Source organism: Bufo gargarizans, chromosome 7 (genome assembly GCF_014858855.1).
Source record: "Bufo gargarizans isolate SCDJY-AF-19 chromosome 7, ASM1485885v1, whole genome shotgun sequence".
NCBI classification, from domain to species: Eukaryota; Metazoa; Chordata; class Amphibia; order Anura; family Bufonidae; genus Bufo; species Bufo gargarizans.
This window is the reverse complement of record NC_058086.1, coordinates 105,901,211-105,915,359: the sequence shown is the minus strand read 5'-3', so window position 1 is coordinate 105,915,359 and position 14,149 is coordinate 105,901,211. Positions and strand designations below refer to the sequence as shown.

General features: G+C 46.0%; 1 protein-coding gene across 2 annotated transcripts in view; it reads left to right on the top strand.

The window, feature by feature from the left end:
* Positions 1 to 14,149, top strand: part of ATF6 (activating transcription factor 6) — a 313,452-nt gene that overhangs the window by 23,273 nt on the left and 276,030 nt on the right. For both annotated transcript variants that reach the window (XM_044302165.1, XM_044302164.1), the window contains exon 3: positions 4,153 to 4,240. In XM_044302165.1, coding sequence (XP_044158100.1) covers positions 4,153 to 4,240 — 88 coding nt within the window. The remainder of the gene's footprint in view (positions 1 to 4,152; positions 4,241 to 14,149) is intronic.

Here is a 14,149-nt window from a genome sequence, read left to right as displayed (position 1 = left end):
ATAATACGAGCGACTCCTACTACTACACCTATAAATATTGGTGGTGATAAAGCAAATCACTTACAAATGGGACCTAAGGAAGGGGGAACATTAAGTAACAGGCGTACCCACTAGGACCCAGACAGGGTCCAGTGGCCACCCGAAGCCTAAAGACAGTTGGGACAAAATGACCGGCACCTTGGAAAGGTGTCGTCATCAAAAAGATATAATCAACCAAGGTGTAATGATCATGTTTAGAACGAATGAGCGTACACACGCTCTAAATAAAGTGAATGATTTAGGAGACATAATGATATTAGTGGCACTATTGAGTGCTTGATGCGTGGTCAGTGCACTCGAGGGACCCAACTGGCACCACCGGTAAGATCCACCCTTTTATTTGCCTCTGGCATCTTTATTAGTCTGCGGCACCCTACCAAAAGACTGCATATGGTGCTGCTTTTTTGTTCGGCTCCGCAGTTCTGTAATATTACCAGCGGATTCGTACAATGGTGACTCATTAATGTGGGTCCCACACTGTTAATTGTCGTTTGTCTTGTTTGTCTGGTAGGGGCTTTTTCTTAAAACAGTCCTAATTAAACTTTAAGTTTTAAAACGTTACTGCCCCTCACTCGTTCTATACAGCCGACTATGGCAGCCTGTGCTTCAGTACCATCCTGGCTACCATGATAAACGATCGGAGCCCCAGGCTTTACACTGCTGGGGCTCCGAACGGAACTGCCACCAATGATTATAATACTTGAGTGGGGGGGGGGAGGTTGGGGGCACACTGCGCCACCAATGATTCAATTTTATAATAATGGGGTTGGGGGTGTTTTGGTGCAGGGAGGAGGAGGGGCTGTGGCCACTGCGCCACCAAAGAATATAGTTTATGCTTAATACAAATGCAGGTTGCGCTGCAGGTGCCGGCCATATGCCATACCCGGCACCCAGCCTCTATGACTGTGCGCTGCGATCCGCCGCTATTAACCCATCAGGTGCGGCACCTGAGGGCTTAATAGCGGTGGATCGCAGCACACAGTCATAGAGGCTGGGTGCCAGGTATGGGATATGGCCGGCACCCGCAGCGGAGCCTGCGTTTGTATTAAGCATAAAGGATATTCATTGGTGGCGCAGTGGCCACAGCCCCTCCTCCTCCCTGCTATCAGCCCATTTGTGGCAGTAGCGGTGCAGGGGGAGGGATTGCCTCCTTCTCCACTGTGCTGTTGAGAAGAACATGGCATGCGCTGATAGCAGCGCGTGCCATGTCAGTTTGTGCCAGCTGCAGAGCAGCGGAGGGTCTAGGCGCAAATGGCGACAAGACTACAAAGTCTTGTCGCTATTTAGCAATTTTAAGTCGCATTTGGGACCATTTTGGTCGCCATCTGGAGCTCTGTTATATTGCTAATGCTAAGCTTATAAATTAGAGATGTTTGTCAAATACATTGTGTGCAAAATGGCACATAAGAGGTGAACTTAGTGTTAGATTCCCATCTTACAGAGATCGCCTTGACGTGTGGCAGACGGGCTCAGATAATTTTGTACAAGCATCTCTAATTTATAAGAACAGCATTAGCAATATAATACATTTTTGTACTTTATTTGGTTTGCAGAGAGCTGTTGCATCGTATGCATTGCCATGTCAAACAGCGAAGAGAACTGATTGCTAATACGAGCGCTGCATTCTTTTCAAACAGCTGATCAGGGGGGTGCTGTCAGTTTGGCCACCACTAATCTGATATTGATGACCTATCCTGAGCATAGGTCATCAATATAGCAAATGTGGAGGACCCTTTAAAGTGGCCTTGGGCATCACTGCTTGAAGCATCATTCAGTTTCCAATGCTTTCCATAGACTTAGGTAGCCTTCACATGTTGTTTTTACTTTACTTTAAGTTTAAACATGCTGTAAAAAAAAAGTATTCAAATGTATGTAATTTTATGATTACGTCTCATTACATTTGTGTCAGTTTTTTAACAAAAAACAAACTTTTTGTGATATTATTCTTTTAAAATAAGATTTGGAGGCATCATCTGATAAAAACATATGTTTAACGAATGGGAAAATATTCTTTTACGTTTCCATCCACCTCCTTATTCATTGCAATGAAAAAAAATGGGCACCTGGTTGCATAAATAGTATATAGGGGTCATCTGGGTCCAGAAATAGTATATGGGGGGACCTGGCTGCAGAAATAGTATATGGGGGGACCTGGCTGCAGAAATAGTATATAGGGGGGGGGGGGGCACCTGGCTGCAGAAATAGAATATTGGGCGGTCCTGGCTGCAGAAATGGTATATAGGGGGGTCCTGGCTGCAGAAATAGTATATACGGGGAACTGGCTGCAGAAATAGTATATAGGGGGGCACCTGTCACTGCTGAGGATGGGGGAAACCCTCAGCCGTGCGATGCCACGAGATGTTAATCGCTGCTCGGCCAGGACAACAAAATAAGGGAGCAGGTCACCTCCTAACGCATCCCTAATCTGACCCTGACTCCTAGCTGCATGAGCCGACCTTGAAGGTAGGAGGGCTCATGCTCAGGAACCTCGGATCCCTACTCACCCTCCGCCGATCCCTGAACTAGGAGCTGGGTAGACCACCTGTTCCTCCTGGATGCGGAGAAACAGGAGTCTAAATTGGCCAAGCCTCAAGGGGATATAAACAGAAGCAGACTATTGATATGGCAGGAGAGTGAAAGACTTCCACCCCTACCTGCCACAGACACACTGACTGGATCCCTGAGCTCAAGTGCTGGAGTCCAATCAGTGTGTCTGTGGCAGGTAGGGATGGAAGTCTTTCACTCTCCTGCCATATCCATAGTCTGCTTCTGTTTATATCCCCTTTCAGCTTGGCCAGTTTAGACTCCTGTTTCTCCGCATCCAGGAGGAACAGGTGGTCTACCCAGCTCCTAGTTCAGGGATCGGCGGAGGGTGAGTAGGGATCCGAGGTTCCTGAGCATGAGCCCTCCTACCTTCAAGGTCGGCTCATGCAGCTAGGAGTCGGGATCGGATTAGGGATGCGTTAGGAGGTGACCTGCTCCCTTATTCTGTTGTCCTGGCCGAGCAGCGACTAACATCTCGTGGCATCGCACGGCTGAGGGTTTCCCCCATCCTCAGCCATGACAGTATGACCACAAGGGTGACCCTCACTGGCAGATGGTATTAGAGACCAGGAGGGTGCCTCCAGCTTACTACAAGGCTGGAGTACCCCCTCAGCTTCTGAATCACAACAGAAGCTATATAGGCCCAAGTAGCCACACCCACACAGACACACTCAGTGCACACACACTAGGAAGGAAGTTAACCCTTCCAACACCAGGTAAGGGAAGACAGCAACTTAAAGGGGAATACACACACAATAAACTCCGTGCACACCAGACAAGGAAAGTGCACACATATAAACACACGTTGCAAAGTGCAACTGCATGCACAACATAGCAAGCTGCCTCGCAACAGCTCAGGCTGCTATGCTGCCACATAAATAATGTTGCCAGCGGCAACCATAGGTGAGGCAACCTACTACAGCCCTCACCTGTGATTGACAACCAGACCTAGCCCGCAGGCAACTGCATGCGGTTACAGGAGTCACGACCATGACCATGATCGTGACAGCACCTGGCTGCATAAATAGTATATAGGGGTCACCTGGCTGCAGAAATAGTATATGGGGGGACCTGGCTGCAGAAATAGTATATAGGGGGGAACCTGGCTGCAGAAATAGTATATAGGGGAAGGGGAGACCTGGCTGCAGAAATAGTATTTGAGGGGGGGGGGGGGGGGCTGGCTGCAGAAATGGTATATAGGGGGGCACCTGGCTATATGACTAAATGCTAGCCTATGGTTAGGTCAAGTATTTTGTTTCCATACATTTTTTCTTCTGTTTACAAACGTAACACATGACGTACAGCAAAAACGAGATGTGAACAGCCCCTAATATTGAAACTTGTGACAGCTCTGCATTAGTTATTTTCTCCAGTCTATGGCTGGCTGCCCACACTTGTGACGATGTGGGAATACAGATGCAGCCGAGCTAAGCTTGATGGTTAACACATTAAGTAAAGAATAGCAATAAAAATAAAAATAACTTTTCAATGGATTTGTCACAAGATTACAAGATTACAAGATAACACTGTCATCTGTACTTTGATGTTTTTTATTTCTTGTATTTGTAGGAAACCAGTTATGATGATCTTGATTTCACAGTAGATCTGATGTCATGGAGTTCATATCCATGGGACGTTCCTGATAATCAGTGTACTGGTATGTAGTTTAGGACATATTTATTTGTCTGTGTCTGAGAAGTCCCTTCTTTTCCTATAGAGCGGCTAAAGTATCACAGGAGTCATATTTCTAAAGGGGAACCTGTCACCATGAAATGCAGTGTAATCTGCAGTCAGAATGTTATAGACCATGATTAAAATCATATAGATCGAAACGCGTTAGTCGTGTTACCATCATCTATGTGAAGAAACTGCATTCTTTTAAATTTATGAAATATAGACTGAAGATTTTTATTTATCTCGGTGCTGGACATCTCTTACTACTTTTCAGCAGGTTATAGAGCAGGAGGAGCGGAGCAGATTATATATAGTTTTATGGGAAAATATTAAGTAAAACTTGGATTTTATACATTGAAATCTCTGCTATTTCTGATTTCATTGTTCGTGGGAGAGGTGTTACTAGTGACTGTGATAGCTGTTTCTGTGCGAATATTTAGGAGCCTCCGTCAAAAAGACAATTTCCTACATTCAGAACTTTTTTGTCCAGTAAAAACAGAATTCCAAATGGAAACTGAATGGACTCCATTGTGAACTCAGCCTTAGGGCTCATTCAGACGGCCATATGTTGCTTTCCGCATCTGAGCTGCAATTCTGCAAATTAGATGCGGACCCATTTACTTCTATGGGGCCCCAAAAGATGCGGAGAGCACTCTGTGTGCTGTTCGCATCTTTTCTTTGGTTCCACTGCCCTGCAAAACAAATAAAACATGTCCTCTACTTGTCAGTAAAAATCGGGACGTGGCCCCATTGAAGTCTATGGGTCCGCAAAACTGCAGAATGCAATCTGTTTTAACACCTTGCTGCAAATGGATGTAACTGTATGTCCAGATTGCATGTAACTTACTAAAATCGGGAGTACAGTAACATTCAAACTGTTATCCGGCTCTGTGACTTGATAAAGTGTCACAGCCCCGGAGCCCCTCTGTCATGAACAGTTGAGATGGCTGAGATCGGCTGTAACATCGGCTATTTAACCCCTTACATTCCGCTGTTAGTAGTAAACACTGATGTCAAGGGTTAATAAAGGGAGGGAGCTCCCTTTGTTCCCCATCGAGCCACCGCGTTGTCAAGGCAGCTTCCCGATGGTTGCCATGGTACTTGGAGACCAAAATAGCTTTTTCCCATATCCGTTAACTTATTGGTTAAAGTGTAACTGCCGTTTTTTTTTTACCCTAATGGTATAGTACACCCTGTTGTATAAGTGCTTTTGTGTGTTAAAATGTTATCATTTTCAGTTTTACCTGATAATAACACCCAGGAATGTGTGCTACTTTCCTATTCTGCAGGCCTCTTCTCATAGCGTTGTCATGTGCAGGCCATCTCCAATGTATTATAAGGCTACTACTAGCATTTTAGTTTTCCAGTATTGAGGTCCGTCATAGGAGCTCAATACCGAAAAAAACGCTTCCGTTTTGTCCCCATTCATTGTCAATGGGGACAAAACTGAACAGAACGGAATGCTCCAAAATGCATTCCGTTCTGTCTAGTTGTGTTCCCAGACCGGAGAGCAAACCGCAACATGTAGTTTGCTTTCCATCCTGGGATGCGGAACAAAACTGATCCGGCATAACCCCCAATGCAAGTCAATGGGGACGGATCCGTTTTCTCTGCCACAATAGAAAACTGATCCTTCCTCTGTTGATCATAACTGATCCGTTTTGGCTATGTTACAGATAATAAAACCGGATCCGCTCCTAACGGATGCAGATGGTTGTATTATCAGTAACGGAAGCGTTTTTGCTGAACCCTGCCTGATCCAGCAAAACTGCTAGTGTGAAAGTAGCCTAAACAAGAGACGGGAGAGCACTGGGAGGGGGAGCACATCCCTGAGTGCGCGTTCAGTGTTATCAGTGTCATGTCTACAATGATTCTGTTTGCTGCCTGCCAGTTTAATTTACATAGGTATTGCAGTAAGCAAAACTGTCTTTTAGTATACCCTCCCTTTGGCCCCATTAGCTAACTTTATGGCTGTCACCTCCAGCGCTTGACTGCTATTCCCCCATGTTTTTATATCCTTATCTCAGCTGTCTCTGAGTCCTATGGAAGCAGAGACCGCTGACAGTAATGGTGAAGCAGTCTGCTTCCCTTTCCACCATTCACCACAACCAGCGATCCCCAGCAGCAGCACGATGTAGTGTCAGACATGGCGCTGCTGGTCTGTGTAGCAGGAGGAGGGGTACCGCTGGGGATCAGCTGTGAGCTCGTCCTCCTACACAGCAGCCCAATGTGTGACTGTACACCGCGCTGCTGCTGGGGTGGGGTGGGGACTGTGCTGGAGCTGGGATCGTGAGGAACTAGGTGAGGATTTATAGTTATTATTTTTTTTACTTCCTTTGAGAGGACACATGGCTGCATAAATGGTATATAGGGGGCACCTTCCTGCAGAAATAGTATATATGGGCATCTGGCTGCATTAATAGTATGTAGGGGGCACCTGGCTACATAAATAGTATATAGGGGGCACCTGGCTGTAGAAATAGTATATAGGGGGTCACATGGCTGCATAACTAGTATATAGGTGGTACAGTATGTAGGGGGCACCTTGCTGCATAAATAGTATGTAGGGGGAACCTGGCTGCATAATTAGTATATAGGTGGCAAATGGCTGCATAGCTAGTAGATAAGGGGGCACCTGGCTGCATAACTAGTATATAGGGGGGCACCTTGACTGCATAACTAGTATATAGGTGCCACATGGCTGCATAAATAGTATGTAGCGGTCACCTGGCTGCATAACCAGTATATAGGGGGGCACCTGTCTGCATAACTAACACATAGGGGGCACATGGCTGCATAACTAGTATATAGGGGGCATTGGCAGTTTCCCCTCACCCATGACTGCACCCATGCGACCACTACCTCCCATCGGGACAGGAAACCTGAGAAGATGAAAAGGTTCACACCCCCACCACATCTCAGTTCAGGTTTCCTGTCCTCCGGATAGGAGGTACCTGAGGGGCTCTGGCTCTTTTTAGAAGTCGGTTCTCACCTTCGGGGGCTAGGGAGGTCCGGGTCTACCCTACTGTAAAGGGACCTATCCCTGGGGGCGTCAGTCTCCTTGGGGAGCCGCTGCCTGATTCTGTTTCTTCCTCCTGCATCCCCCCTAGCCTCCTGGGGAGCCACTGTGGCCATGTTCAGTCGGCTCTCGGTCCGTTGCTGGGGGATGCCCTGCGTCCCACATCCAAGATGGCAGCGCTTTTTCCTCAGCGTTCTGCCCATGCACGCAGGGAAGGCCTGCCGGAGGAGGTGTGGGCATCCTTAAGCGTGGATTAGGCGTTCTCTGGGGACCTATGGGTTTAAAGGAGCCGAGGCGCAGTATATAAATCGGCAGCAGGAGAAGACAGCCAGCCTTGGATGCACACAGTGCTGTGCAGGATCTGAGTTTCCACCAGAATGTCGGAACCAGGTGATACAGGACGCGCCGACCCCCTGTAACCCTCGAGGCCCGCAAGCCTGGTATTGGTCCTCAGGAGTGGTGAAGTCTCCAGACAAGCTTGCTTATATTAAGGACCCTGATTCAGATTTTTCTGATGAAGAAGAGGATGGAGAATCCGGACAGGCCCTATCAGAGGATTCTTTCTCTTCAGAAGAGGACTCAGCGGGGAGTTTTTTTTTTCCACTGGAAGATACCGAGCCAATATTGACTGCTGTTAAAGCCACCATGCAATTAGAGGACATAAAACAACATAAATCTGTTTGTGAAAAAAATGAAATAAATAGTTATTTGGCAATAATATGGACTGCTATATACAACAACAATTTATTGTTAAATAGATATATAAAATCATACATGGCATATAAATAGATTATAACAGGATGACTGTATATGGCTCTATATATTTTGATATATCGGTGTGGAAATGAAAAGCAGTAGATGTAGACGCACCTTGTCTGAACATACACTTACTCTCAATAACTGAATCCTTGATCTCCCATGTATTGAGAAAATAAAAAGTTCCTTCTGGAACAATATAGATAAGATGTTGATCTTCTGTATATAAATCCCGTTATTTTCAATGGGATTGTTAATTATGACAAAGTTTGTATCAGGCACGCTGGGATGCGTACTGATCCTCACAATATGAGTATAACTATATGCAGGGTACTTGGCATAGATCACCCGTGCAACGGGGAAAATAATGCAGTGTTTGCCAGTCCCTGAATTTCAATTGTATCCAAGTCAAACGTATACATTGGTATATGGGGTAATCTACTTTACCACTCTGTAGTTTCTTCTAAGCTCCGTGGTCAGAGGCTGGCTGAAGAGCCCGGGATACAAATTTCACTTTTTCCTGCAAGGACCTGTGTGGCGTCTCACGTGACTCCTAGAATGGGGAGGAGTTAGGTTCTGTACTCGGAATATGCACATTCAATCACGATCTCCGTTCAGTATTAGGGGGGCTGATGTTGCTAGGCTCTACCGGGTTAGTAACATTAATGTTGCACAGTTTTTATTTAAAGGGTTTCTACCACTTCGGTGTCACATATTTAGCTGTCAGACACTAGCGATCCGCTAGTGTCTGCTCTGCCCAACCATCCTAATATAATTGCTTTTGGGGCAGCCGTTTTGCTAAAAAAAGAACTTTTATTAATATGCTAATGAGCCTCTAGGTGCTATGGGGGCGTCATTAGCACCTAGAGGCTCCGTCTACCTTCAGAAACTGCCGCCGCCCAGCGCGTCCCTCCAGCCCGCCCATCTCTTCCTGAATGCGATCCTCCTTGTGAGCGCCTGTATTCGGCGCATGCGCAGTGAATGTCTGACAGCTTCCCTGCTCAGACATCTCCACTGCGCCTGTTCCTCGGAGCACTATGGCGTCATCGCGCAGGCGCAGTGGAGATGTCTGAGCAAGGAAGCGGTCAGACATTCACTGCGCATGCGCAGAATACATACGCTCACAAGGAGGATCGCATTCAGGAAGAGATGGGCGGGCTGGAGGGACGCGCTGGGCGGCGGCAGTTTCTGAAGGTAGACGGAGCCTCTAGGTGCTAATGACGCCCCCATAGCACCTAGAGGCTCATTAGCATATTAATAAAAGTTCTTTTTTTAGCAAAACGGCTGCCCCAAAAGCAATTATATTAGGATGGTTGGGCAGAGCAGACACTAGCGGATCGCTAGTGTCTGACAGCTAAATATGTGACACCAAAGTGGTAGAAACCCTTTAATCCCTCACTGTTCAATACCAATGGGATTGAATTAGCTCATTCAGAGTACGGAAACCTAGCTCTTATCCGTTCTAGGAGTCACGTGAGATATCACTGGGAGACCTGCGGACCACGTGGGACGCCACACAGGTCCTTGCAGGACAAAGTGAAGTTTGGATCCCGCGAAGAAACTACGGAGTGGTAAAGTACATTACCCTATATACCAATGTATATGTTTGAACTTGGATACAATTGAAATTCAGGGACTGGCAAAAACTGCATTATTTTGCCCGATGCATCAGTGCTCCAGACCAAAAAAAACATCAAGGAGCCATTGGCTCCTAATCTGAAAAATGTAGGCGCCAAATTAAATTTTGTAGTCGCCAAATTTTTGTTGTAACATAAGGGTCAGAAACTGGGTTTTCCTTAGCCTCTTGGCTATTAGTTTTTCCATTCATAAACCTCAACATTGAGCTCCCAGCAGCAGATAGAAGCCTGCAGGGCACGCTGGCAATTCTGGTGTGCCATCACCTGGGCACATGGTCTTTACTCGGCAGAGGCTCCGTTCCCGCCATGCTGTCCCTGGCACTTCATGAGCAGTCGGCAGTGGCGCGTGCTCCCCTCTTCCATGAATGGCAGTTAAATTATTGTGTGTATTCATATGCATTAGACATTTTTTAGGGAGAAAAACTGTCTGTACAGGCGTCCATGACGCTTGTACAGTCGTTATTGTGACTAAGAATGAGCGATTTGACTTTGGATGAAACATCCAAAGTCGATTTGCATAAAACTTTGTTCCCTAATTGCAACCTCTTCCGCTCACCATGTCTGCGATGCTGCAATGCTGCATGCCCTAACCCTGCTGTTCTATCGAGACTCCACCTCAAGCCTGGCAGGTAACAGCCATATTTTAATGAGGAGCGCCGTTGGACCTCTCCTGCACATCAGCCGTACTGTGCATACAAAAAGGGTGGACTAAGTGCAAAAAAGGGGTGTAAAGTGGTTGTCCCAAATGGCAATTTATTACATAACTACAGGTTAGATAAGCCTGGGTTTATATGGTGACTTTGGCCCCTTGCAGACGACCCTTTCTCCCTTTCTCCCGTAGCGAGTCCGCAACCCAGCACCCGACCTGACCTCCCAGCACTGAGGGAATCACATAGCATTTTATTGATTTATGATGCTATGTAACCCTTTCAGTTCTGGAATGTATTGGATAATACGGACAGCTTTATGTCAGTGTTATCCAATACATTCCAGAACTGTAAGGGTTACATAGCATCATAAATCAATATAATGCTATGTGACCCCGGCAGCGCTGGGAGGTCAGGCCGGGAGCTACGTTCGCGGACTTGCTGCAGGAGGAGCGCTAGTCTGCAAGGGGCCTTTGGCTGTGACAAACATCACATGGCCAGAGATCACAATGTAGCAATGCAGCATTGCCACTAGTGAGAGGGGTCATTTTGGGACCTGCACATTGTCATGACAGCCCCAATAATTCTCACAACTGTAGGGTTGCAATGCGACCCCATTCACTGTCACGATTTGAAACCCTGCACTACATTGCGATGTTTGGTCGTGCTGGCTACAGTGCATTCCTTGCTTTTTATTTAGCACACAGACATAATGTGCACCAGGCCCTGTGACAGAATTGCGTAAACCAGCTATAGAATCAGTTTCATCGCTAGTGTGGGGAGACATAAAGCCCAGCGTTACTTGGCATTCTGTGTGTGGCTGAGCACACTGCAGCTTCTCCACCACTTACCCCTTACGTGGGGGGCACAGTGTACGCAGAACGCTCATCTCTGTGTGTCGCATGACTGAAAAACTCGTCTACTTTAGCTGCCCCTTGTCTATGGAGCAGTCGGCAGTGAGCGCACTCCCCGTTTTCATAACTGAAAAGCAAGCTGCTGTGTTCAGCGCGGGAGAAGGGGGCGGTGAGAGGAGCAGCCAATGGTACGGCAGCACGCTGATACTGACAAATCAGCAGCCTTCTCTCTAATTACGGAGCTCTGTACTGTATGTAGCTCTGTTATTGGATTGCTGTGTCTCTGCTGGATGCAAGACCTTTCTTCTTAAAGCAGAGTAGCAGAGGGTCTAGGCGCAAATGGCGACAAGACTACAAAGTCTTGTCGCCATTTTGCAATTCTAAGGCTAGGTTCGCACTTCAGCGTTTTACAGCGCGTTCCTACGCGCTGTAAAACGCTCAACGGGCGAAGACCCATGTTTCCCTATGGGCATGGTTCTCACCTGCGCGTTTTACAGCGCGTACGAACGCGCTGTAAAACTCCCTACGCCCAAAGAAGTACAGGAGCTTCTTTGGGGCGTATTGTCGCGTGTAACACCTCTGTTTTTCATTGTACATCTCTGTGGTCAATCGCAAGAACGCGCATACGACGCGCGTTTCCTATTTCCAAAAACGTGCTGTAAAAACATCTGACAAAAACGCGCGTAAAACATGCGTATTAAATGCGCTCAAGTGTGAACCTGACGTTAGTCGTATTGTCGACCATTTTGGTTGCCATCTGGAGCCCTGTGCATGGGTGATGTATGCCAAGTACCCTGCATATAGTTATACTCATATTGTGAGGATCAGTACGCATCCCAGCGTGCCTGATACAAACTTTGCCATAATTAACTATCCCATTGAAAATAACGGGATTTATATACAGAAGATCAACATCTTATCTATATTGTTCCAGAAGGAACTTTTTATTTTCTCAATACATGGGAGATCAAGGATTCAGTTATTGAGACTAAGTGTATGTTCAGACAAGGTGCGTCTACATCTACTGCTTATATACCAGTTGGAAATGATAAAAATATATAGAGCCGTATACAGTCGTTCCTAATCTATTTATATGATTACATGTATGATTTAATGTTTTTTTATATATATTTACCAATAAATAGTTTTTGTATATAACAGTCCATATTATTGCCAAATAACGATTGCCCCCCCGTTGATTTATTTAAATTTTTTCACAAATACTTCCAACAGTATTGGGGAGTGCACCTTTCCATTCGTGGTTCGATTGAGTGAGCCACTAACCTTACCTTTTTTTAACATAAAAAAGGGGGGGGAGGGGCGGGGGAAGGCTGTCCCTCTTCCTTCCAGCCTGGAAAGCAGTCTCTCAGAACAAATGGGTCCTAGGAGGTGAAAGAAAATGGATTCCGGCTGGAATTTCTTTCTATCCCACAAAATGTTTGTGCTCAGACAGTCTGTCCCAAAACCCTGGACAAGAGAAAAGCCTTCGAATTGGACGTTTTCTCTGTCTTGGACAAAGGGGTTGTCTGCCCAGTCCCCAAGACAGAAAGGGGCAAGGTAAAAAACAAACAAAAACAAATCAGACATTCAGAGTGATTTTGAATCTAAAGAAACTAAACAGATTATTGATTTACAAAAATTTTCAGATGGCGAATTAAAGTCAACTGTGGATCTCTTTTTCCAAGATTGATGGATGGCGAGCTTGGATTTTGAGGATGCAGATTATCAGGTTCCTATTCATGCGTCCTCCCAAAAGTATTTGAGAACAGCCGCCTGGGCCCGGGAGAGTTACTGCAGCTCCAATACAAAGCACTCCCCTTTGGGGTCTTGCAGGCTCCCAGAGTCTTTACCAAAATAATAGCATAAATAGCGGCCTTTCTCAGACTGTCCGGAATTACTCTAGTTCCTTAGCTAGACAATTTTTTTTAAATAATTTTCCGATCAAAAGAAAAACTTTAAAACAGATATAAGATTTTTTTTGCTCCCTTTTAGAAAATCTAGGATGGAGCATAAACTTTAAAAAATCATGTTTGACTCCTTTGCAAGTTTGTACTTTTCTGGGGATTCAGCTGGACTCCTGTCTGAAAATAAGTTTTCTTCCGCTTCCAAGAAAAGAATCAATCAGGGGACACGTATGGTCAGTTTTTCATTTCCTACCAGTGTACTTTCAGGGAAGCAATGGCGGTACTCGGGCAGATGACGGCAACAATCCCTGCAGTACCTTATGCACAGATTCACTCGAGAGCTGCAAGCAAACATCCTAAGATCATGGGACAGCTCTCTTTATTCCTTGGATCAGAGTTTCCATCTTTCCTCAAAAACAAGACTCTCCCTGCTGTGGTGGACAATTCAGGATAACCTGTCCATAGGGATGCCCTGGACACTTCTAAACTCAATCATGATTACTACAGACGCCAGTCCTTGGGGTTGGGAAGCCCACTCCCAGGACAGGTGCTGGCAGGGGAGATAGGATTTGAACATGAGGAAGACATCCTCCAATTTCAAAGAATTAAAGTGTCATGGTCCCTCGGGTGACTGATGTCAGGAAACCTCCTTGATTTCTCTTGATTCAGTGTTGATAGGGTTAATTACCACTTCCCTTTTCTCAGCTGTTGCTCAGTGGTCATCACTTCTACCCTTTATAGTCTGACCCCACCCTTCTGACTATGCAGTAGATAGCTTCATTTGGGTTTGGCTGAGCTGCTGTGAGTTTGTCTCTGGTGTTCCTGCTCGTCCGTCTCTACAGAAGTTAAGTGTCGCGTTTGTTTGTGTTTTGATTATATTCCCTGTTGTTTTGTATCTGGGCCTGAGACAGAGACTTCCATTCATCCATCTGGGCCTAATAGGGATATAAAGGCCTAAGTATCCTGCATATGAATATCCCTACCTTCAGGGTCCATTCATATTGATAGTTAGGGCCCAGATTAGGGTTGTGTAGGAGGTGACCTGTTTTTTCCCTAGTTTCCAGGCCCAGTTACT